General features: G+C 41.1%; 1 protein-coding gene across 6 annotated transcripts in view; it reads left to right on the top strand.

Moving 5' to 3' along the window:
• The first annotated feature begins 672 nt into the window (after nt 1–672).
• The window catches only part of abcc8 (ATP-binding cassette, sub-family C (CFTR/MRP), member 8), a 91,090-nt gene continuing 68,688 nt past the window's right edge, over nt 673–23,074 (top strand). For 5 of the 6 annotated variants that reach the window (XM_034288298.1, XM_034288297.1, XM_034288299.1 and 2 more), the window contains exons 1-4: nt 673–1,149; nt 12,805–12,967; nt 16,829–16,970; nt 18,149–18,270. In XM_034288298.1, the coding sequence (XP_034144189.1) occupies nt 1,129–1,149; nt 12,805–12,967; nt 16,829–16,970; nt 18,149–18,270 (448 nt within the window). In that variant the 5' untranslated portion in view covers nt 673–1,128. The remainder of the gene's footprint in view (nt 1,150–12,804; nt 12,968–16,828; nt 16,971–18,148; nt 18,271–23,074) is intronic. The other variant, XM_034288300.1, reaches the window with a different exon arrangement.

The following is a 23,074-nucleotide window of genomic DNA, read 5'->3' as shown; positions in this document are numbered from 1 at the left end:
AGTACAATGTGATGCCGTTAATTTCCCTCCTTTTAAATCAATGCTCACTCAGAACCAATGAAGGTACTATTTTTTGTTCACTTTGCCAAACAGATTGGGTAGGATTCAGTTTGTAAAGATGGAATGAATTCTAATCTCTAAATTTAATTTCTATCTCCCGTGGATATATTAGTCTATGCTCTCGTGTGATATAATCAACATCCACAGGGGGCAGCCGTGTTCCTTTGTTCTAAAGTGGACCAGACGTCAAACCACTGTAAATAATGTTTATTTCTTCTGAGACCGCCGCTCTTGTGGAGGTCTCCCTCAATGGATTAATTTACCAATTGAGCTATTCATATGAAGGACCACGATAACGCTTCTATAAACCAAATCATACCATCTATTTATCCTGTGTGGAGTGCAGCTTTGGTGGAAGTACATGCAAATGAAAAGGGAAGGTTTAACCCCCACCACCACCCATTTTGAATAATAACTATTATTATTGAGGTCTATATTGAATATTTTGTGAAATTATTTCATCTGAAAGTAATGCCCACGTCGATTATGTAATAGTTGCGCTCAGGCAATGACGTTCAGTAAATTTTCAAATGTCGTTGGCTGGCGTTGACTACGTGACTACACACCATTGTGTGTAAGCATTGATCGACCAGTTCATGTACAGTAGTCGATGGCTCATGCTAAAGCCAATCTTGGCCTGGAAATTGTCTGACTCAGCCTCCTCCATAGTCGTACCCACGGTTTCAGGACCGTGGTCAGCTCCCCGGATGGTCATATCAGCCATGAATAATTTATGGAAATTTACCAATTTCTCTGTTTGCGAACGTGTTGGACTAGTTGTGTTTAAAACCCCGTAGGATTCTCTGATCTCTGAATATATTGTTTTTCCCACTTCTTTTCTTTCATTTATTTTTTTTACATTTTTTGCTCAAGTCAACATGAGGAAGTGCAATGAGGCTCAATATACCTGCGATTTTTTGTGTGCTTGTAAAATAACTTAAGCTACGCAGCGTTCTTCTTTAATAAGAAATCTTATGGTGAAATTTTGCTGCATTCGGTGACTGAAGGACTGAATTAAATGTAATCAAATCATTACAGTGCGGTCCACAATCGTCGCTTTAGAACGTGATGATCTCACGATACAAACCGGTAAGTGTTTTGAATGTGTGGACGGTTGTTTTTTAATTGCATTGATCGAAGCAGCTGTCTCATGCTTCCAAATTATTTAAACTGAAAAGAAACTACTGAAAGTTAAGGATTTATTTTCAAGATTGGATGCAAACAATACTCACAACCTATTGTTTTCTAAATGAAGCATATTATTAAGAAAGTCATGGGAAAACGTCATCATACTGCTGAAAGTGTGGACCTGTACATATCTCAGTAAGTTAAGGCATGGGGAAGCATCCCCTACAATTATTCTGCTATTTTCCATCGGCATTTGGAATGATTTACTCTCCCCGAGCCAAATGCAAAAATAACGACCTTCGATCATTGTAAACATCATCTTACTCTTCTACTACACCTCAGATTTTTACCTCAGAGGCTTATGCCTGGTCGTTACACGTCAATAGTTCAAGCGGGAGGCCTATAATAGAGTACACGTACTCCTTGGCTGCTCTTCAATCGGGTCATGTATCTGCTCTATACCTTGTTGGATGGCCCATCAAGATGTCAAGATGGGCAAGAGAAAAATTACTTAATTGTTGATGTTTTATGGCGATCCACGTGGCGAAATGTGTGGGGTGAGAGTATAAGTGTGTGTGCTTGTGCGTGTGTGTTTGTATGCGGGTCAGGTGAGCAATGTTTGGAACATTACATTTCAATAAAATTACTACTGAATCTCATTTCGTATAGATTAGCAAGAGTCTTAGTAGATATTGTATTTGAACCTAGTTGTTGTCTTATCACATTGTATGGTGAGGTCTCTGGCAGTTTTCAGCAATGAGTATCCCGCCTCTGTCTTTAAATAATGCATGATAACCTTCACCCATTACCCTCCTTATCATACAAAACACACATTAGCAAGCTGTTGTAGCAAGGTTTTAGAATTCTCTCTTAGATTCATAACATTCTCATGTTATGAAACCCGCCAAAATGAAAAAAACTTTCAACCCCGATTTCTCACATATTCTTTTGATATTGTCAGGATAAACCCATTGGCATCAGCCCAAACCCATATGTTTGATGATGGTTTACAGAGAATGAAACCAACTCACTTGTTTAATCTCATCTGATATGGTCTATCTCATCTGATATAGTCTATTTCATCTGATATAGTCTGTCTCATCTGATATGATCTATCTCATCTTATATGGTCTGTCTTATCTGATATAGTCTGTCTCATCTGATATGGTCTGTCACATCTAATATGGTTTTGTATCATCTGATATGGTCTGTCACATCTAATATGGTCTGTCTCTTCTGATATGGTCTGTCTCATCTGATATGGTCTCACATCTGATATGGTCTATCTCATCTGTTATAGTCTGTCTCATCTGATATGATCTGTCTCATTTAAAATAGTCTGTCTCATCTGGCATGGTCTGTCACATCTAATATGGTTTGTCTCATCTGATATGGTCTGTCACATCTGATATTGTCTCTCTCATCTGATATGGTCTATCTCTTCTGATATGGTCTCTCTCATCTGATATGGTCTATCTCATCTGATATATCTGTCTCTTCTGATATGGTCTGTCTCTTCTGATATGGTCTGTCTCTTCTGATATGATCTGTCTCTTCTGATATGGCGTGTCTCTTCTGATATGGTCTGTCTCTTCTGATATGGTCTGTCTCTTCTGATATAGTACTAGCATTTTGAACGGTGATCGTTGGTTATTTACTTTAGTTTAACAACAACTTCTGAGTGGGAGGTCCATTCTGGAATGTCCCAAATCTAATATGAGAATTACACCCGAGAATATCAAAGTTTCTCGGAGCCTCTGTGACTGCTGCTCTTCTGACATTCCCCTTTTCAATCTGACAGTAGATGTTTGTTTCCATCTGGGCAACAATCCCAGAATGAATGGTGGTAATCTCAATTTCAGGACACAGCCAAGAGGTGGGCACAGTGACAGCTGAGGGATTCCAATGTTTTGGATGTTGCATTTGCACGCAAAATCTAAACTTTTGTAACTATGCAATCCTCTATTATGGATGTTTCAAAGCCTGAAATAGATCATAAATCTTAATGTAGAGATCAAATCTTCAAAAGCCAATTATTACACATTTTGTGGCACATTTAAAGTCAGCAGAAAGCATCCGTGACTGCAGATTTTTTTAAAGTCAGAAGTACTGCTACATAAGGGCATTGCAATTTATCTGATATAAGGCTAGCGTTCTGAACAGTGCCATTAAACGGTTCTGCTGTTTATTATATAGAGCACAATGGATGGTCTAGACTTGGCAAGTAGGTTTCTGAATCATGGCTGACACAAATTGGAAATTGGGGGAGGGGACACAGTGTTTGGTGTTGCATTCTAAACAGTTTGCGATAATATGTGGTAACAACCACATGTATAAGTAGTACTACAGAGAATTATAGCATTGTAGTCTACATTTTATAGTAAGGTACACAGTCCAGGTATACTACAGTTTAGTATATTTAAACAATAAGGCACGAGGGGGTAGATGCTCAAAAGCAATGGCTATTCTTAATAATAAACTTTATTCATATAGTGCTTTTCTAGTACATGTACACCAGGTGCTTTACACATAATAACAATGGAAAAACATTAAAATAATAATAAAAAAAAATAAAAAAAAATAAAGGAAGTAAAAAGAATAAGCAATACATCTTAAAATCCCAATGATAAAATATTATTGAAAGCCATCTTATAAAAATAATTTTTAGGTAAGATTTCAAAGAATGCAGTGACACAGCATCTCTGACATTCTGTGGTAGGCTGTTCCAGAGTCTTGGGGCCATATAGCAAAGACCCGTCTCCTTTCAGTTTTCAGTCTAGACTTTAGAGGCCTAACAATGCAAGTATGGGTTTAGCATGTCACTAATGTAAACAGATTTTAAAGTAAAACATTTAAATCTAATCTGAAATTCACTAGTAGCCAATGTGGAGCTGCCAACACTGGGGTTATATGAGACCTTGATTTAGTCCTTGTAAGAGGTCTGTCAGCTGAAATCTGTACAACTAAGGACTTATTGTTGTGGCATGTAAAGAAAGCATTACAGTAGTCTAGGCAAGATGAAATAAAAGCATGTATAATTTTCTCAGTGTCCTCAAAAGATTAAAACCGATCTTTTTGGCAATGTTTCTAAGCTGGTGAAAGCATGACTGCAACAGTTCTTTTGTGTTATATTCAAAATGCAAGTCTGGATCGAAGAAAACTCCCAAATTCCTGGCAGAAGGCACAATATTTATTGATAGCGATATATTTATATTTACATTTCTCAAATATAAAACCACCTGTAAAAGTTGCTTTCCTGCAACCTTTTCTAAATTTTTGGATAAGAAAGGTAGCTTGGAAATTGGCCTGTAGTTATTAAAAACAGAGGTTTCAAGAATAGTTTTTTTAACAATAGGCTGAACATATGCTGACTTAAAATAGTCAGGGACACAACCTGTATGGAGAGAACTGTTTATAAAGGAGAGTAGTTCAGGGCCTACTGGTCCAATAATATCTTTAAGCAGTCTGGGTGGTATAATGTCTAGAGGGCAAAAGGAGGCTTTTAAATGAGATGTGATCTAAAAGGTCTTCTAAACCAATAGTTAATAGAGTAAAATAGTTAAATAAGTGTAGACAGGATGACTAGGAAAATATATGAAACCTTTGAAGCTGACTGTGAAATAATGATGCCAGAATGAATATTATGATTTTCCTTTTTGGGGGAAAACTTCAAGAAGGACATTAAAAACAACACTAAGATGATCAGACACAAAAATATTTTCATTTAAATGTTTTTCAGGGTAAGACCAAGAGTAAAACCCAAATCTAATGTTTGGCCATGATTGTGGGTCTGCCCAGAGACATGCTGTGTCATGTTAAATGATTCAGTTAGATTTATAATGTCGGTGTCTGATATATTTGAGGGGATATCAATATGGAAAATGAAATCCCCTGCAACAATGATATGGTCATATTTCACCACCATGGAGGAAAGAAATTCAGAAAAGTCTAGCGTGAAGGAATTCAGAAAAGTCTAGTGTGAAGAAATTCAGAAAAGTCTAGCGTGAAGTTGAGCACAACACAGTTGATGTGTTATAACACACAGCCACAGTATATTAGCAATATACCACAAACAATCAAGAGGCGTTATTGCAATTATAAAACGGTTACCAATGCGATTAGAACTGAAGAAAGGAATGTTTCATATTTGTTGTATACTCTTGAAATTACGCTGGTAAATGATTTACAATAGCAATAAGGGACCTCCGATGTTTGTGGAATATGGCTGATGTGCTGTGGCTAGGGGCTGTATCCAGGCACTCAGTGTCATGTCGGGCCTAAGATCAACCTTTAGCTGAGTATATTGACCATATACCACAACCCCTCCGCCTTATTGCTGAAATATGCCTTAGTTTACTACAGAATACTACTGAATTGGTACTAGAATATTTAAACAGTGGTTATGTGTCTGGTCTACCTGGACAAAATGTATGTGCGTCCTTTCCAGACACCAGGATATAGGATGGACTAAAAAATTATTTTTCTGCTACTTTGTATCCTTCTCTGTAGTAGTAGCATTAGTATTATTACTAGTATTATTTTTCAATAATGATGAATGTGGTTTAATTTGGAAATTAGTATATTGATGTATGTTCAGGTTGATTTTGCCTAGGAATTGACTTGCTAAAGCTGCAACTCACATATAAACTCACATTGACCCATTTGAAGTCATGCGATTACAACTCCAACCGGGTCACCAGTCATGTGATCACAATTCCAACCGGGTCACCAGTCATGTGATCACAATTCCAACCGGGTCACCAGTCATGTTATCACAATTCCAACCGGGTAATTTGGAGAAATCAGCAGATTAATTATTCTAAAACGGTCCACTCCAACATGCAGATGGCTTCAATTGCCCTGACCATGATTGTACAGGTCCCATAAGGGCAAAGATAACAGAGCAGACCTTTCCGTCTCTGTGTTTCAACACATTTCCATGTCGAGGGTTATTTTGGTACAGAATAGGAAGTGAAAAAGGAAAGATACAGATTTAGTAAACTCCAGACTCAGGTAGGAAGCAGGGCTAGTTTCTAATACTGGAAAACCTCATCCTAAATACTATTTCCTCTGACCCAGATACAGATCAAGTGGTCAAGAGAAAGTCAATTTATTGGGATCATCAGCACTGTAAAAAAATGTATGTTTCAGAATGACAATAAAATTATGTTTTAAATAACACATTAAAAACTTCATTTAACATTTGTCCTGGAAAATAACTGGAAAAATCCGTTATCAGGAAACCCAAGAATTAACTGTTTTTCCAGACTTTGAAAAAACTGTTCATTTGTTTTCCAGACATAGAAATGACTCTTGTGTATTTCTGCCAGCGTTGTGTCTGGTAGATGTTGGTAAGGCATGAGTAATCAAATACAAATAGCTGATGTATAAATGCAATAAACCTGAAGAGAGCTACTGATGACAGCAACAAAAGTGAGAATTTGGGGGAGAAAACTGATTCTTGCTGTGAAATTACAGGAATATACTTTATTTGAAGTAAAGTTAATTTCCGTATTTGTACAGATTAATAATGTTATTTTACACAATGTAGTTTTACAACATAAAAATTTTATTTAACAGTCTTTTTCTGGCACCCCAGCTGCCAGAAAATTACATTTTTTTTACATTTTTTTTTTTGTGAGGACTTCACTGTTCCTGTGTACTTCAAATATGCCACATCCCCAAGAATACACTTTGGTTTGGTTTTAAAACAGTACTTAAAGATAAGGTGTCGCTGAAAAGCAATTCCATGATAACAGAATGATGCCAAAACAAAACCAGTGATTGTAAAGTACAACAGACCATATATATAGCTCTTTACTATTCATTGCTATGTGTTTGAGTAAAATAAAAAAGAATAAAAAATTCTGTAAACTACTGACAACATTAATCCCAAATTCCAAATAAAAAATATTGTCATTTAGAGTATTTATTTATAGAAAATTTGCAATTGGGCTGTACTCTGCTGGCGATACTCGGCCCTCATTCAGGGTGGTTGCGGTTGGGGGGTATCCCTTTGGTTGATGTCTGGTAATGTGGGTGGATTGATTTCCTGCTTTTTGGGCCCTGTCTGGGGCCTCCCCCAGGTAGGGCCACATTGTCGCCGGACCCACCCCTCTAAGGTCTTACGCTGCTATAGTATTGTGCTGGGGGATTGGGTCATTTCTCCTTCCCCACTAAGTTCTCCTTCTCCACTATAAATCGTTGTTGATATGAGGAATGCATTTTCAGAATTTTCCCAGTCTCCTCCCATTTTAAACTTTAGGAGGACATGAGGTCTTGGTCCACACCTGCAGAGCACCTGGTTTGGGGGGCCTGTTGCTGTCCCTGTCCTTGTCCATCTGGTCATACTTCTGACCTAGTCTAAATTTGAATAGACTCTTGATTTAGCCCACATGCAATTATTAATTATTCCAATTGGACTCCTAATATCTCACCCGGCACAGCCAGAAGAGGACTGGTCACCCCTCTGAGACTGGGTCCTCTCAAGGTTTCTTCCTAAAATTCAGCCTTCTTAGGGAGTTTTTCCTAGCCACTGAATTTCAACACTACTGTTGTTTTCTCCTTTAGGTTTAAGGCCTTGTGTTTCTGTAAAAGCACTTTGTGACAACTGCTGTTGTGAAAAGGGCTTTATAAATATATTTGATTGATAGATTGATAGAAAATAAGTGGTCAAAATAACCAAATAAATACACATTGTTTTCAGACCTCAAAATCATATTCATTTTTCAACAACAAAATACTTATGTTTTAACTTAGAAAGAGTTCAGAAATCAATCTTTGGAATCACCCTGATTTTTCATCATAGTTTCATGCGTCTTGGCATGCTCTACACCAGTCTGTTAATTTGCTGTTGGGTGACTTTATGGGTGACTTTCCTCTGGATGTTGTGGGGCTGTCTTGGTTGACACGCCTGTGCAACATCGCGTGGCGGTCGGGGACAGTGCCTCTGGGATGGCAGACCGGGGTGGTGGTCCCTCTTTTTAAGAAGGGGGACCGGAGGGTGTGTTCCAACTATAGGGGGATCACACTTCTCAGCCTCCCCGGGAAAGTCTATGCCAGGGTTCTGGAGAGGAGAATACGGCCGATAGTAGAACCTCGGATTCAGGAGGAACAGTGTGGTTTTCGTCCGGGCCGTGGAACACTGGACCAGCTCTATACCCTCTACGGGGTGTTGGAGGGTTCATGGGAGTTTGCCCAACCAATCCACATGTGTTTTGTGGATTTGGAGAAGGCATTCGACTGTGTCCCTCGCGGCATCTTGTGGAGGGTGCTTCGGGAATATGGGGTCCTGGGTCCTTTGCTAAGGGCTGTCAGGTCCCTGTACGACCGAAGCAGGAGCTTGGTCCGCATTGCCGGCAGTAAGTCAGACTTGTTCCCAGTGCATGTTGGACTCCGGCAGGGCTGCCCTTTGTCGCCGGTTCTGTTCGTAATTTTTATGGACAGAATTTCTAGGCGCAGCCAGGGGCCGGGGGGTGTCAGGTTTGGGGACCACACAATTTCATCTCTGCTCTTTGCGGATGATGTTGTCGTGTTGGCCCCTTCTAACCAGGACCTTCAGCATGCACTGGGACGGTTTGCAGCCGAGTGTGAAGCGGTGGGGATGAGAATCAGCACCTCCAAATCCGAGGCCATGGTCCTCAGTCGGAAAAGGGTGGCTTGCCCACTTCAGGTTGGTGGAGAGTGCCTGCCTCAAGTGGAGGAGTTTAAGTATCTAGGGGTCTTGTTTACGAGTGAGGGAAGGATGGAACGGGAGATTGACAGACGGATCGGTGCAGCTTCTGCAGTAATGCAGTCGATGTATCGGTCTGTCGTGGTGAAGAAAGAGCTGAGCCGCAAGGCGAAGCTCTCGATTTACCAGTCAATCTACGTTCCTACTCTCACCTATGGTCATGAGCTTTGGGTCATGACCGAAAGGACAAGATCCAGGATACAGGCGGCCGAAATGAGCTTTCTCCGCAGGGTGGCTGGGCGATCCCTTAGAGATAGGGTGAGAAGCTCGGTCACCCGGGAGGAGCTCAGAGTAGAGCCGCTGCTCCTCCACATCGAGAGGGGTCAGCTGAGGTGGCTTGGGCATCTGTTTCGGATGCCTCCGGAACGCCTTCCTGGGAAGGTGTTCCGGTCCCGTCCCACCGGGAGGAGACCCCGGGGAAGACCTAGGACACGCTGGAGGGACTATGTCTCCCGGCTGGCCTGGGAACGCCTCGGTGTCCCCCCGGAAGAGCTAGAGGAAGTGTCTGGGGAGAGGGAGGTCTGGGCATCCCTGCTTAGACTGCTGCCCCCGCGACCCGGCCCCGGATAAGCGGAAGAAGATGGATGGATGGGTGACTTTATGCCACTCCTGGCAAAAAAATTGAAGTAGCTCGGCTTTGTTTGATGGCTTGTGACCAACCGTCTTCCTCTTGATCAAATTCAAGACGTTTTCAATGGGGATCAGGTCTAGAGATTTGGCTGGCCATGACAGGGTCTTGATCTGGTGGTCCTCCATCCAAACCTTGATTGACCTGGCTGTGTGGCATGGATCATTGTCCTGCTGGAAAAAACAATTCACAAAGTTCGGGAACATTGTCAGAGCAGAAGTAAGCAGGTGTTCTTCCAGGATAACCTTGTACTTGGCTTGATTCATGCGTCCTTCACAAAGACAAATCTGCCTGATTCCAGCCTTGCTGAAGCATCCCCAGATCATCACAGATCCTCCACCAAATTTCACAGTGGTCATGAGACACTGTGGCTTGTAGGCTTGTCCAGGTCTCTGTCTAACCATTAGATGACGAGGCGTTGGTCAAAGCAAAAAATGTGACTTGTCAGAGAAGATGACCTTACACCAGAGGTGTCAAACCGGTTCCACGGAGGGCCGAGTGTCTGCAGGTTTTTGCTCTCTCCTTGTACTTGATTGGTTAATTAGGTCACTGATTGGTTAGTTTCTACCCTCACCTGGTTGTGTAGGTACGAACTAGGAACCATTTTATAGGAAAAACCAAAAACCTGCAGACACTCGGCCCTTTGTGGAACCGGTTTGACACCTGTGCCTTACACCATTCCTCTACGGTCCAATCTTTATGGCCTTTTGCAAACTTCAGCCTGGCTCTTCTTTGCTTCTCATTGATGAAGGGCTTTTTTCTAGCTTTGTGCGACTTCAGCCCTGCTCCTAGGAGCCTGTTTCGAGCCGTCCTTGCCGTGCATTTCTCCTCAGCTGCTGTTTGCCATTCTTTTTGTAGGTCACTTGATGCCATCCTACAGGTACTTGAGGTACTACTTGCACAGTTTTTTCCATCCGGCTGGTCCTATTTCAAGAAGATAGTGATAACTACAGCAGTGGTTTTTATACTTTTCCTCGTTAAATTAGATTTGGTTTAGGTAATCACCTAATCAGTACCTCACTAAGTAAAATGAGGTGTGCCTGTGTTGGAATTTAACAGACACTGGAATGGAATGACTGCCATACATGTAGAGATGCTGATTTAAGAAAAATTAGGAGTGGTCTCTTAATTTTTTCCAGAGCTGTATATTTCAGATTGTAGGAATTTTTCAGAATTAATTGACTCATTGAATGTCACAGCCTCTGCTCTAGAAGTCTAAACTTCACGTATTGTTTTTTCCACCACTTCATCTGTATCAACATTATCTTTAATCAGTTGAATGTAGACACAACTATACTTTTCAAATCCTAAAAAGTTTCTGAAAATGTTAACAAAATATACCAATGAGTTTGTGCAATATACATGCCTATACAGCAAATTCACTCGTATGACAATGGATGAAGTTGATATTTTTCTATGACTATTCACAGACAGTTGATTCCATTTCTCCTCATGTATTTAAAAAACAAGAGGAAAGGAGATGATTCTGTTTGCTCACAAGATCCTTGTAACTTTCACATTTAACTCAACCCCACCAAATATAAGTGCCACGACGAGCACCTGGGTAGCAATCAGTGTTAACTGCCTCAGGAACACTATGAGAGATATCACTTTCTCCTTGCTGGCTCTTGGATTTTTTTTAGTCAGATGCTAGGCAACTTGTCATCCCATAAATAGTAAATAATATTGCCAATTTAACCACATATTTTCCAAGAAATTGTTAAAATGAACACATCAGTTTCAATGAACCAACCATTTACTTCAGTAAACATCTAAAAATAAAAAAAAACCTCTGTGAGCCTTTTCTAATAGGATTAAGCAAATTGTTGTTTTTGAGACTTGGCCACCACAGTTTCAAATGTATATACTGGTAAAATAAATCATGCACTGAAAAATAAAGACCTTGATAACAAGAAACCTGAATTGAATTTGAAATGATCCATCCTCAGGTTGATATTTTCCTGGACAGAAGAGGTTCTCCAAATCAATACATACATTTGTGATTCCTCTCAGTGCCTTCTGCCGCTCGAGGTGATGACTTTGGTGAAACAGCAGAATGTCACTGGGATTCATAAGAGTACATTCCCTGAAACACATACAGTAGTCTGTTTTTTGAGATGCCAGTTGTATTTTGTGTCCCAGTGTTATTGCCTTGAGACAGTGTATGCCGTATGTGCAACTCCAGCAACCTAGTTATTCTGTTAATAATGAAATGGAGGGATGTAATTATGGATTTCCTGTATGTAATTGTTTTTTGAGGTTTGGAATTTGACATGCTTCTCACGTATCTCTCCTCTCTGTGACGTCAGCATTGGTATCTCTCGCTCTCTCCCTTTCTCTCTCAATATATGTCACACTGTTCCCTCTCCATACCTTTTTCCTTCTAATACTCCCTCCCCCGTATACGCTCTCTCTCTCTCTCTCTGTTTCTCACTCTTCCTCCTCCTTTGATAATCCCTCTCTTTATCCCACCCTCTGTCTATCTCCCTCTACCTCCTTTGCGCACCTCCCCCCCACCTCCCCGTCTCCAGCCCTCCCACCCCTTCTCTCCCTACCGCGTCCAGCAGGTTGTCAGCTCTTTACAGACGAACCGGCTCGCATTCAGCCTCAGCTACCCTCTTGCAAGGTCAACTCTGAAATCTCCTTCTGCGGAGACCGGAATATCGGGTGTACCAGAAAGACTCCGCAGATCGACTCCGTTCCAGCCTGTGTTTCTATAGAGAACGTGTGTCTGAGAGTGTGTGTGTTTGTATCCTGGCTTCTGTGTGTGCGTGGTGCGTGTTCCAGAGAAGCTGTGCAGAGCTTTGCTCATCAGAGGAGCAGAAAATAGACGTCCGGGGAGGATACATGGGCATGAAGGATGTGTGTTGGATACTCTGGGAGAACAGGATGCAGGAATTGGTTAGCAGCGAGCTCTCCGCCCGGCATCGGTGATTCTTAGACCTCCGGGGAGCAGAGTGCCTCTGTAACGGGACTGTGACATATCGTCTGTCTGCACCCCGCTTCTCTCTCTTTTTCTCTCCCACTTCTGTCTCTCCTCTCCCTCCAGTTTTACTTTATCTCTGTATCTTGCGAAACGAGCCAGGATGTGAGAGAGAGACGAGAATACAGGAGGTCCTGTTCGACCTTCTAACCTGAAGACCGGCTGCTGGAGCTACGACAGTGCGCTACAGAAGAAAACATGCTCTGAGAGACTCTCATTTCTGTCCTCCCGTTTCCCCCCTACCTCCCGTTTCTGTGGCGGATTCCTCTGCAGAGTCCCGGCTCCACCATGTCCTTGGCGTTCTGTGGGAACGAGAACAACTCGTTTGCCTACAACGTGGACGGCGGCGTTCTCAACAATGGCTGCTTCCTGGACGCGCTCAATGTGGTGCCACACATCTTCCTGCTCTTCATCACCTTCCCCATCCTCTTCATTGGTGAGTTTAACCACGAGGGGAGAGCCCCCCCAAACATGCAGCTACCGCAAGGGCGAGAAAGTACGTGATCACACACACACACACACACACACACAGAGTGTAAGCAGAGCACAACCAGGGTCTGGGAAAAGAAGAAAATGTCAGAGACAGGCATGACCATGTCCTCTAACTGTCCTATGGTAGCTGGTTACTGAGCTCCTCGTTTCACTGCTCTGTTGAAAACCTCATCTCTGAAACAGAAACTGGAAGGAATTGAGAAAACGAGGCACATTTGACTAAAAACAAACAAACAATTAAGAAACATCCTGAAGCTATTTTAAATCTGCTTCAATAATTGCGTAAATGCCCTATGTCATGTAAGTTTAATGACATTAATTACTGAAAAATATTAGTGAAGATTGCATTAGAAGATTTTCTTCTGACAGTGATAAAATGTCGCTCTCTGAATAACTGTAGACACTGATGATGATAGATTTGTGAGGGAATGTATTGAGCCTTGGTGCTGAAGAAGATCAATTAATATAGTCTCTCATGTACTCACTGTTGTTTTGCATTGGTTTATGTATTCATTCATTCATTTTGTCTATTACATTGTCAGTGTGTTCCTTTCATAAACCCATTAAGCTTTTAAAGGAAACCTTAAGGGACATATGGCCTTAGCAACTGGTTGTGACATATTCCAAGAAGTCCATCATTGTGGGAAGCATTTTTTTATGACTAACAAATGTGACCTTTCTCCTGGAATTTAGGGCTTGCAATGCTTTAGCGGGAGCCTTCATCTAACATAGGGTTGAGTTACACATCCCTACTCCCGAAATGTCCACCTCCCTCCCCCCGCCCAGTCCCCAGACTTCACTGGTGTCATCATCACTGTGGGACTGCGAGACAGGTTTACGAGTTCCTGTCCCTGATGCTGAAGCGATTGGAATGTGCTCAGATATTTTTCCGGTGTCATTATCGTCGTGTGACTCTGTTTTGTGTCCCCGTGACAGCTGGTGAAGTGGGACAGTAGAGTTCTTGGCTATGTGTCATCTGGGCGGACAGTTAGGTGTCTGTTCTATGCTCTTCTATGCTGTTAGGAGGCTGCACCATACTGTTTTTAAAAATGGAAACCTATACTTTTCACCTTGTACCACTGGCTTCTGGGAAATATAGCGCAACAGTGTGAGGTTTTACAATGATACGTATATAGACTGGGATAAACTCATTTGCCAAGAAGGAAGATAAATGATAGAGCTTGGATAAACAAAGTGTGAGAGATCGAGACAGAAATAGAAAAAGAGATAAATACTATGGAAACTGAAGCCTATTGCTATTAAATAACCTCATGAACCTCCAGGGACCATTGTGGAGATCAGACTTCAGAGAAAACTGTTTTAGTTGATATTAATAAGACATTTAGCATGATTTGTGTAGGAACCCTACCACAAGAAGTCACTCCAAACAATCACTGCAGTGTGAATTTATTGTTTTGACCAATGCAAAGTGATGTACAGGCTTTGGAAGCCAAAAGGAAAGACACTGATGAACATTCGCCAGAGAAGATAATGATGTGACTGGTGTAGGTTAGGTTAACTAGATAAACCACAAAAAGTTGGTTTCATTAAAATACATTTGGTGGAACATATTACATTACGTGTGCTGCACTAGTGAGCAGCATCCCTGCTAACAATACATGAATATGAAATTTGACTGGATGGCCCAGCTTTGTTAGCTAGCGTAGCTGAAGTTAGTGACCTAAGTGGGAAAATCAAGCTAACCACTTTTAATGACAGTCACATGGAGATGAAGATTCTGATATGGTCACATGACTAATGGCGGTTGTAGTTAAAGTAATGTCTACCTTTAATGCCATTCAGGCCAAGAAATAAAAAATGTCAAAATGCACATTTTAAATTGGTTTAATACATGTAAAGGAAGTATTATCAATCTCTAATCTCCTTCAACAATGATTCCCTCATTTTGTCCTTCTATTGCCACTCTCTTTTCATAGCCTTTCAGACATTGGGACTGTGGCACTTTGGAATCCCTGTGGTAACGGCTTAGTTTTATATCTGTAAGGGAACACCGCTGCTTTTCAAAAGCCGACACAAAACCTTCTCAGGAGAAGAAGCCAGTTCTTTTAAACCATTCTTTTATTGGTCTGTAATGAAATGCCGCTTCTGGACTAAAGTCCATCACTAGACGACCAGAACTGTCAATCAAATTATATAGAGTTGAACAGGCAGCCTGCTACTAGGGTGCAGAACAATCTGTCCTAAAGTATACTACGGTATATTAATACCGTTATTACTGAAATATTTTGAAAAATTTAATACATCTTGCTACCCTACTACTGTATATAAAAATGTATTAAAAACCAAATGTAGCATACCAATTCTCTACAGTTATAGTTGTCAGGGAAACTATACCAGACACTCTGTGCTGGAGTAAAATTTGGTAAAGATCCTGATGTTCCACTTTTTTAATGGTCAGGTAGGTTATTCGCAGCCTACTTTGACCTGATACTGTTGCAGTGTACTGTGTCTGAAAAGGGCATCATTCATCATTCTGGTCACATTAAGCCGTTGTGAGAATCTCAGTTGCATTTCTTTGAGGCCCGGGGTCCCCTTCAGCCAGCTCCTCAAAACCCACTGGATGAGAGGTTCAGAGGGGAGATGCACAGTGGCCCCGGAGAGACCCTTCTCTCCTACTTAGCCACGGGGGTCGCTATGTTCACTAGAGGAGGTGTCACTATGTGTCTGTCTCTGTGTGTGTCTGTCTGGGTTTGTCTGTTTGTGTTTGTGCCAATGGTGCTATAATTGAACACCTCAACGGCTAACAGGGAAAGTGGCAGTCTTGTTATATTGTAATTGGTAGGGAGCTAACAGTGGACTCCACTGAATCTGGATGATTTTGTCATTTGAAATATACTGCAGGCATCGACTCTGTTATGACTGGGTGCTTCATAACTTAGGTATACATTAAACTTCTTTAGAATCATGAAGGTCCATTGTACTGATCAGATTGTGCCTGGCTCAGACCATGTCATCCTATTAAGCTAAAGCCCTAGGTGTTCATTTCTAGGAGCTGCTTAATAAAAAGGAATAAAACTCAATTTTGCTGGTGATTTAGAACTTTCCATTCCAATGAAACTGAAACACTGTCAGTAATAACCCTCAAATGTTATTGACTAATTAAGGGAGTTCACATAATAAGTTCACAAATTAAATCAGGTTTGCTAGCTCTGGAAAAGTTCAAAAACAGGGAATGGCTGCCGCCCCTTTAAGAGAAGTTTGAGAACCCCTGATCTAAATCACCAGTGTTTGGGATTTTTTTCCTAAAACGCAGCATTTATTTCCCACCCATTTAGTTTGGTTTGCAAATGTAGTTTATAGTACTTTTTAGGGACTTGAATAGACGTTTCAGAAACTGAGTTGTTCCTTCTGTAGACAGCCTATCTGCAAAGACCAGGGCCAATAGACAAAGCTAAGATTATGCACTGCTCATGTTACTGTAATCCTAATAATTTGGCAATAAAAATTTATTTGTGGAAGTTTTTAGCCACAAATTCCTGTCAATAGTCTTTGGCCGTATTTCTCTGGCACATTAGAAATATGTACAGTCAGTCTCCATTAGACCCACTGCCCCTGGTGGTGCAGAGCTCTTCATTAGCAAATACAAAGTTGAGTTTAAATCCTAAGCCAGCGGCATACTTTCAGTCAACTCTTTTGTCGTGTGTTTTTATGTTATCACATTAAAACTGTACATCTAGTAATTTGCTTTTTCTTGTAAGGATGGACATCTGTTCATTACAGTTAACGTCCGGTTTCCTGTGTTGTTGTTGTTGATGATGTAATTGTTGTTATTCTGTGCTATAAGGCTGGGGCAGCCAGAGCTCCAAGGTGCACATCCACCATAGCACCTGGCTCCACTTTCCCGGTCACAACCTGCGCTGGCTCCTTACCTTCATTCTCCTCTTTGTTCTGGTCTGCGAGATCGCTGAGGGCATCGTCTCCGATGGGTGAGTCTACCCGTCTCCCCCCGTTCCCCCATCTAGCCTCTCCTGCATAATGCCAGCGCTCAGAATTTTTATTGATACTGCGAACTTTGGAGTCTACATTTTGAGGATGCAGGTTAAATTCCGTGCTATGGCTTTTCTCCATTTAGCCTAGCCTTCAGGGTATCCGAGGCTCCGCTCTTCACGATCCAATACTTTTTTCGCAACTGTAGGTTAAAGAAAATGAATTATTCTTCACACACAATGGAGAGCCTTTGGAGATCAAGAATTTTTCAAAGAGCCCTTTTGTTTCACTCTCCACAGTGCTGGTCACCCTCCACAACAATGAGTTGAGACTCTGCTTGACAGTAAAATATCCAGATGACACCGTTCTGGGTGACCTTTTAGATGAGACAGTTGATTTGATTTCCAGAAGGAAGCGAAAACTCGATGTAATCAAAACAAAGCACCAGTCGTTGATATCCGGAGAAAGACACAACCCAGAGGACTCTGTCTTCATGCTTTTAAAGGAGGACCATGGCCCAGGCACTCTGTTTTAAACCCCCTCCCATGTTCTAACCCCCAGATACTCTCAAACTACTTTAACTGCCATTTAAAACACTGCTGACAGTTTCCTGGCTGGGTACCGTGAGGCTACCAACAAGGCTACTCATCTGGCAGACTGTGAACCTGAGTTCTAAGCTCTTTTGGTGGCAGAGGGCTTTAAGGCCTCCATCACAGATAGGCAGGGGGAAAAGAGCAAGTATATCGTAGAGAAGGGGTCTCCAACCCTGTTCCTGGAGAGCTACTGTCCTGGCTGTTTTCACTCCAACCCCATGTGTAAGCAGCCCCATTCAGTTATTAACTGTCTAATTATTAAAGTCAGGTGTGTGTACAGTACCCCTCCAGACCAGGAGCAGGGTTAGAGACCCCTGAATTTTTCCAAGAAACCACTTTTCCCAATGTTCTGAGCGGCTGATCTCTGGAAGGACATCGAAGGTCCCACTGTTGTGCAATAACTACGTTTAAAACCATCAGCATCACGTATTTTGGGTATTTTCAGGGAGAACAACCTCAGCTTACATATGACATTGAGTTTGTGTGTCTACTAAATGTTCTGGTTAAGATGTGTGCGACCGCAGTTTGTGTGTGTTTTTTATTTGTTTATTAACCCCTACCTGTCCTGTGTGTGTTTGGTCCAGGTTCACAGTGTCCCTCCACCTCCATCTATACATGCCAGCTGGCCTAGCCTTCATGGCTGGCATTACCTCCATCATCTACTACCACAACATCGAGACCTCCAACTTCCCTAAGCTACTGCTTGGTAAGCCTCCATAATAATTCCTAAAGCATTTTACAGTGTGTTTATAGATACTGTTTGTGTGTGCAACTTGTCTGTGTCTGTGTTTCTGTTTGCGTGCATGCAATTTACGTCTTTGCTTGGATGCACCTCACTTCGATACACCTTGCTTTGATGCTTACCTCATTCTAGTGCGATGTTCTAGTCATCCGCCTTGAAATGCTCCCCTTTAGTGCAGAGAAGGCTTTAGAGTGGATCCCCAATTGCCCTGTGTTTAAAAGAAATGTCTGGCTTGGTTTTAACGAGTGATGAATAAACCTGGTATGACTGCAAGCTAGCTCGCTACTTTGGGCTTCATAAATCAATAGGATGAGCAATTAAAATGTTATGAAGTTGCTGAGTTTTCACTTGTGGTTTTGTCTAAATAGGCATTTAGAATGTACAGTTTCATTATATTGAGTTCTGATGGGGTATGGTCATTGGCAATATCCATTCAAATGAAAACAGAGATATTCTATGATGGTTATGAACTTTTCTGCACTTTCAGGCAGATACATTTTATAGAATTTTACGTGTTCATGCTGAACACAGGTCAGAAATATGATTTGGTGGTATGCTTGTGTATTAAAGTGACCTGAGCTAACAAATGTACAAAATGATGCTCAGTCAAGAGCAGGATCCATGACCATGGCCCAAATCCGTTATGCTACATTTTATTTTGGATAGTCTATCATGCTGTACATATTGACATACTCTTAGCAAACTATCAACATCATGTCTGTGAGCAACTGCTTGCTATGGTTACTGGCACAGTTCAGGAGGCAGGACACAGGCACAGAGTGGTGGTTGAAATCCATACTTTTAATACAGCTCAAAAGAAACAACACAACAAACCAGTAACAGTGGCTAAACGCACGTGGCAAAACCAACAAAAATCCACACAGTGTGGCATACGGCTGAACTAAATAGGATCCCCAGTTAGAGGCAACGATGTACAGCTGCCTCTAATTGAGGAACATAAAAGCAACTGAAGAGAGTGCAAGAGGCCCCTCCTCTGGCAGGTCCCAACCATGGCCCCCAGCCCAGCGCAGAGAAGGCTAGGGGCATAGCCAGGACCAGACAGTTACGTTTAGGGTTGTAGGGTTAGGTTGAGAGGGAGGGTTTGGCTAATGGTAAACATTAGATCTAGTGTACAGTGTAAGGTTAGGTTAAGGGTTAGGAGTAGTAGGTATTTGAAAGGCTGGGTGTTTTGTAAAATGACTTTGTGATAACTGCTGATGTAAAAAGGGCTTTATAAATAAATGAGTTTGATTGATTGATTGAAATGTTACTGATAGTCTGTAGAGCAGCTTTTTCAGTGACATTCTCTCACGGTTCTCTCATCATCGTAATTTTCACTTGAATCATCCTCTCACTTGCAGAGTTTCTCCTCCTCCTGCTTCATTAAACTCATCAATGTCCTGCACTTGTGCGTTCACTCTTTCGCCACAGTTCCCTCGTTGACATCAGTGCTGGAGCCTTGACCTTTCTGCCCACCCAATCAGCCGGGGGACTAACCCCAAAGATCATATGTATTGGATGCACATTGATCCCTCATTATCACTGGGGCGAGTGTGAACTAGCCATGGACACGGAGAGAAGCAAGCAAGCAAGTTTATTTCTATTGGACAATTCATACGTAGAAGCAATTAAATGGGCTTTACAATGAAAAAGAACAGAAATATATAAAAATACAATAGAATAAAAACAAATACTAGAATGAAAACACAAATAAAACAAGGGGGACTCTAACCACCTTAAATAACAACATAATAATAAAACATAGAATAAGAAAACAACAGAAATAGAATAAAAACTAAATAAAAACAGAGGAAGCTATAAAAGCTGTAAAGCTTTAGTATGGACTCTGGGCTCTACTAGCTGACCTGAGTTCATGGATCTAAGAGCACTGCTCGGTTAATACTCTTCAAACATATCAGAAATGTACTCAGGGTAGTGATGGCCATTCTTCTGGCAGCAGGATATTATGCTAGCAGTGCTAACTCAGAGTTTTCATTTTCAAAAAGTCATAATTTTTATATATAAGGTAATAGTAAAAAATCTAGTCTGTACATTTTATGTTTAATGTCTATTCCAGTGTTATTCTTGTCTTTTTGGGAAGTCCAGTTAAGAGGCCATTACAATAGTCAACCCTGCGTGGATGAGATAAAAGCATGGATGAGCTTCTCCTGGTCTTTTTGGGACACAAGCCCTTGATTTTAAGATTTTAAGATGATAGAATGCTGTTTTGGTGACTGCTTTGATATGACTGTTAAATGTGAGTTCTGAGTCTATCAGAACACCAAGATCACACACTTTTTAGGGTCAGAGAATCCAGTTCTTTACTAATGCTATTTCTCTTATTTTTGTTGCCAAACATAATCTCTGTTTTATCTTGGTTTAATTGTAGATTATCTTTTTGGTTCATCCAGGTATTTATGTGCTCTATACAGTAACACATTAAGTCTATTGAGCTGTTGTCATACAGTTTGAGAGCCATATATATTTGAGTATCATTTGCATAGCTATGGTAGTTATTGTTGTTGTTCTGTAGACGGCTAACATATAGAGATTTACATATAGAGATTGAACAGTAGCAGTCCAATAACTGATCCCTGTGGAACTCTGCATGTCTGTAAGTGTTGATCTACAGTGTCAAATGCTGCACTGAGATCTAATAGAACCAGAACTGTTATTTTATCCGAATCAGTATTTAGTCGTATATCATTTAAAACTTACTAGAGATAGTAAGAAAACAGATTATATGGCCAATTGTGAAATGCTACTCTCCATTATCTCTTCTTATGTGTTCTTTTGGTTGCATTAATTCATTTCAGCCCCTCATCGGAATCAAACCTAAAATTTTCAGAAGTGCTCTTCAATCTTCATTCAAACTTTCTGCCGTTCCTTTGATAATCCATCCTTCAGTTCTCCATCATGGATCATGGAGTGTTTTTTACTCACAAAAATAAGTCTTGTCAAAGACATAGCTAGTGCCAGTCATAAATAAACATTTTATTTTGGGGTTCCAATGTAATTTCATGAGGAAAACCCATTGAGCAGAGCAACACTAGCTTGCTTGCATGGTTTGGGGTCTATTTTATCTGAATTCTAGTAAATTCAGAAAGTAAACCACATCATTAGTCCAATTCAAATATATAGAATAGAATAGTTTTTTTCTTGGACCTGATTGCATACTCAGCTAAACCCATTTATCATCAGAGGTACCAAACAGATTATCTCTCCATTAATCTCCATCCACTCTTTCTGATGGTTTTCATTAACTGATCATATTTCATGTCTTTAATATCTCGTTGAGCAAACCAAATTGATTTTTGATTGGTTCACACCATACGCACCCAATTCATCTATGTGCCCAGTCCCATAGCCTGTCACTTTGTGTCTCTTTATAATTTATATACAGGGTCAGAGTAGTTGCATCTGTAATTGACTGATGAGTCATAGCCCTGATTGACTGATTATTGATTATTTATTAGAATTAGTGTTTACACAAATTGCCTGGCTAAAAAACAGTTAAATTAAAAAGTATACAGTAATGCCAATCTATATATTGCATGTTAAATGCCGCCTACCCTTTAAAAATGTCACAAAGCATCTTACCATAATAATAAGGACAAAAACGTTGGAGAACAATAAGGACTATCATTTGGATGCCTTTAAACGCCTGTTTCCCCTGTCCGTCAATGATAACACACACTCTGTTAAAGATATCCAGGTTCTAGCTGCACGGAGGGGAGAGGTGGCTGACGGAACCTTCCAGAATAACTGGGCCTGTGGGTTCATTGGTCGCCACATTAGAAGGCTGACATGGAACACTGATGATCCATGACAGATCTCTGTAACAGAAAAAGCCTCTATTTTCAGATGGTGTTAGAAATGACACATCCACTGCACTTTATAGCCTAGAGTTTTGTAGACTAACCATTGATTAATTGTGTTGTCATTTTGTTGATTGCTTCTTTGTCCCTATGTAAGCCTACGGTGGTGGAGACGTTCACCAGCGTTTCGGACGGTGAGATGGACTTCCAGGAGTTTGTTATCCTGGTTGCTGCTCTGATGTGGGTTCTTTGTTGAAACAGTGAAAGAATGAGGGACACGTCTGAGGCTTCACCTTCCTGCTTGTCATTTTTTGTTAAGAAAACAAATAGGCTTTCATTTAAATTACTTTTTTCTGCGGTCGTGCTTACTGTATACCCTGTTAAGTGTCGGCCCTATTCCATTTTCTTTCTGAAAAAACAAAAACCTTCAATTTTTTGGAGTACTAGATACTTTTTACTACTGCTTTTAGTGTGTTTTTCACTGCAGGAAGTGGGTAAATATTCTTATTACTTAATGCTTCTATGCTGTCTTCACTCTTGCTCAAAGTATTCACATGGCGTCAGTGCTGGCCTTACATCTTTTTCAAGGGTTGGGTAGTAATGGATGAACGAGGATAATGTAATACGATTATGAGAACTAAGACATCGGGATTACGGGGACTTAAAAAAAATAATAATCAGCTGACTAGAGCCGTCAAGTGGTATAGGTCACCCCCTCACAGTACAACTTCATCATGGCGTCTAGGTTCAAATCCCGATTGCAGCATAGCGACAGGTTCTAGTGGTCCAGGAGAGGGCGGTGCTTAATGGTCTCTGCGCCTACTGGGGTGGACAGTGAATGTTGGACAGGAGTGCTTTGTCTCCAAGGGGTCTTGTGACTTGTGTTAGGTTGTGCACCTGCGAGTGCTTGGTTATGGAATGCGTTCACCTTCAGCGCGTGTCTACCAGCG

The sequence above is a fragment of the Esox lucius genome, chromosome 19 (assembly GCF_011004845.1).
Source record: "Esox lucius isolate fEsoLuc1 chromosome 19, fEsoLuc1.pri, whole genome shotgun sequence".
Classification (NCBI taxonomy): Eukaryota; Metazoa; Chordata; class Actinopteri; order Esociformes; family Esocidae; genus Esox; species Esox lucius.
This window is presented reverse-complemented; position numbering and strand designations above follow the sequence as displayed.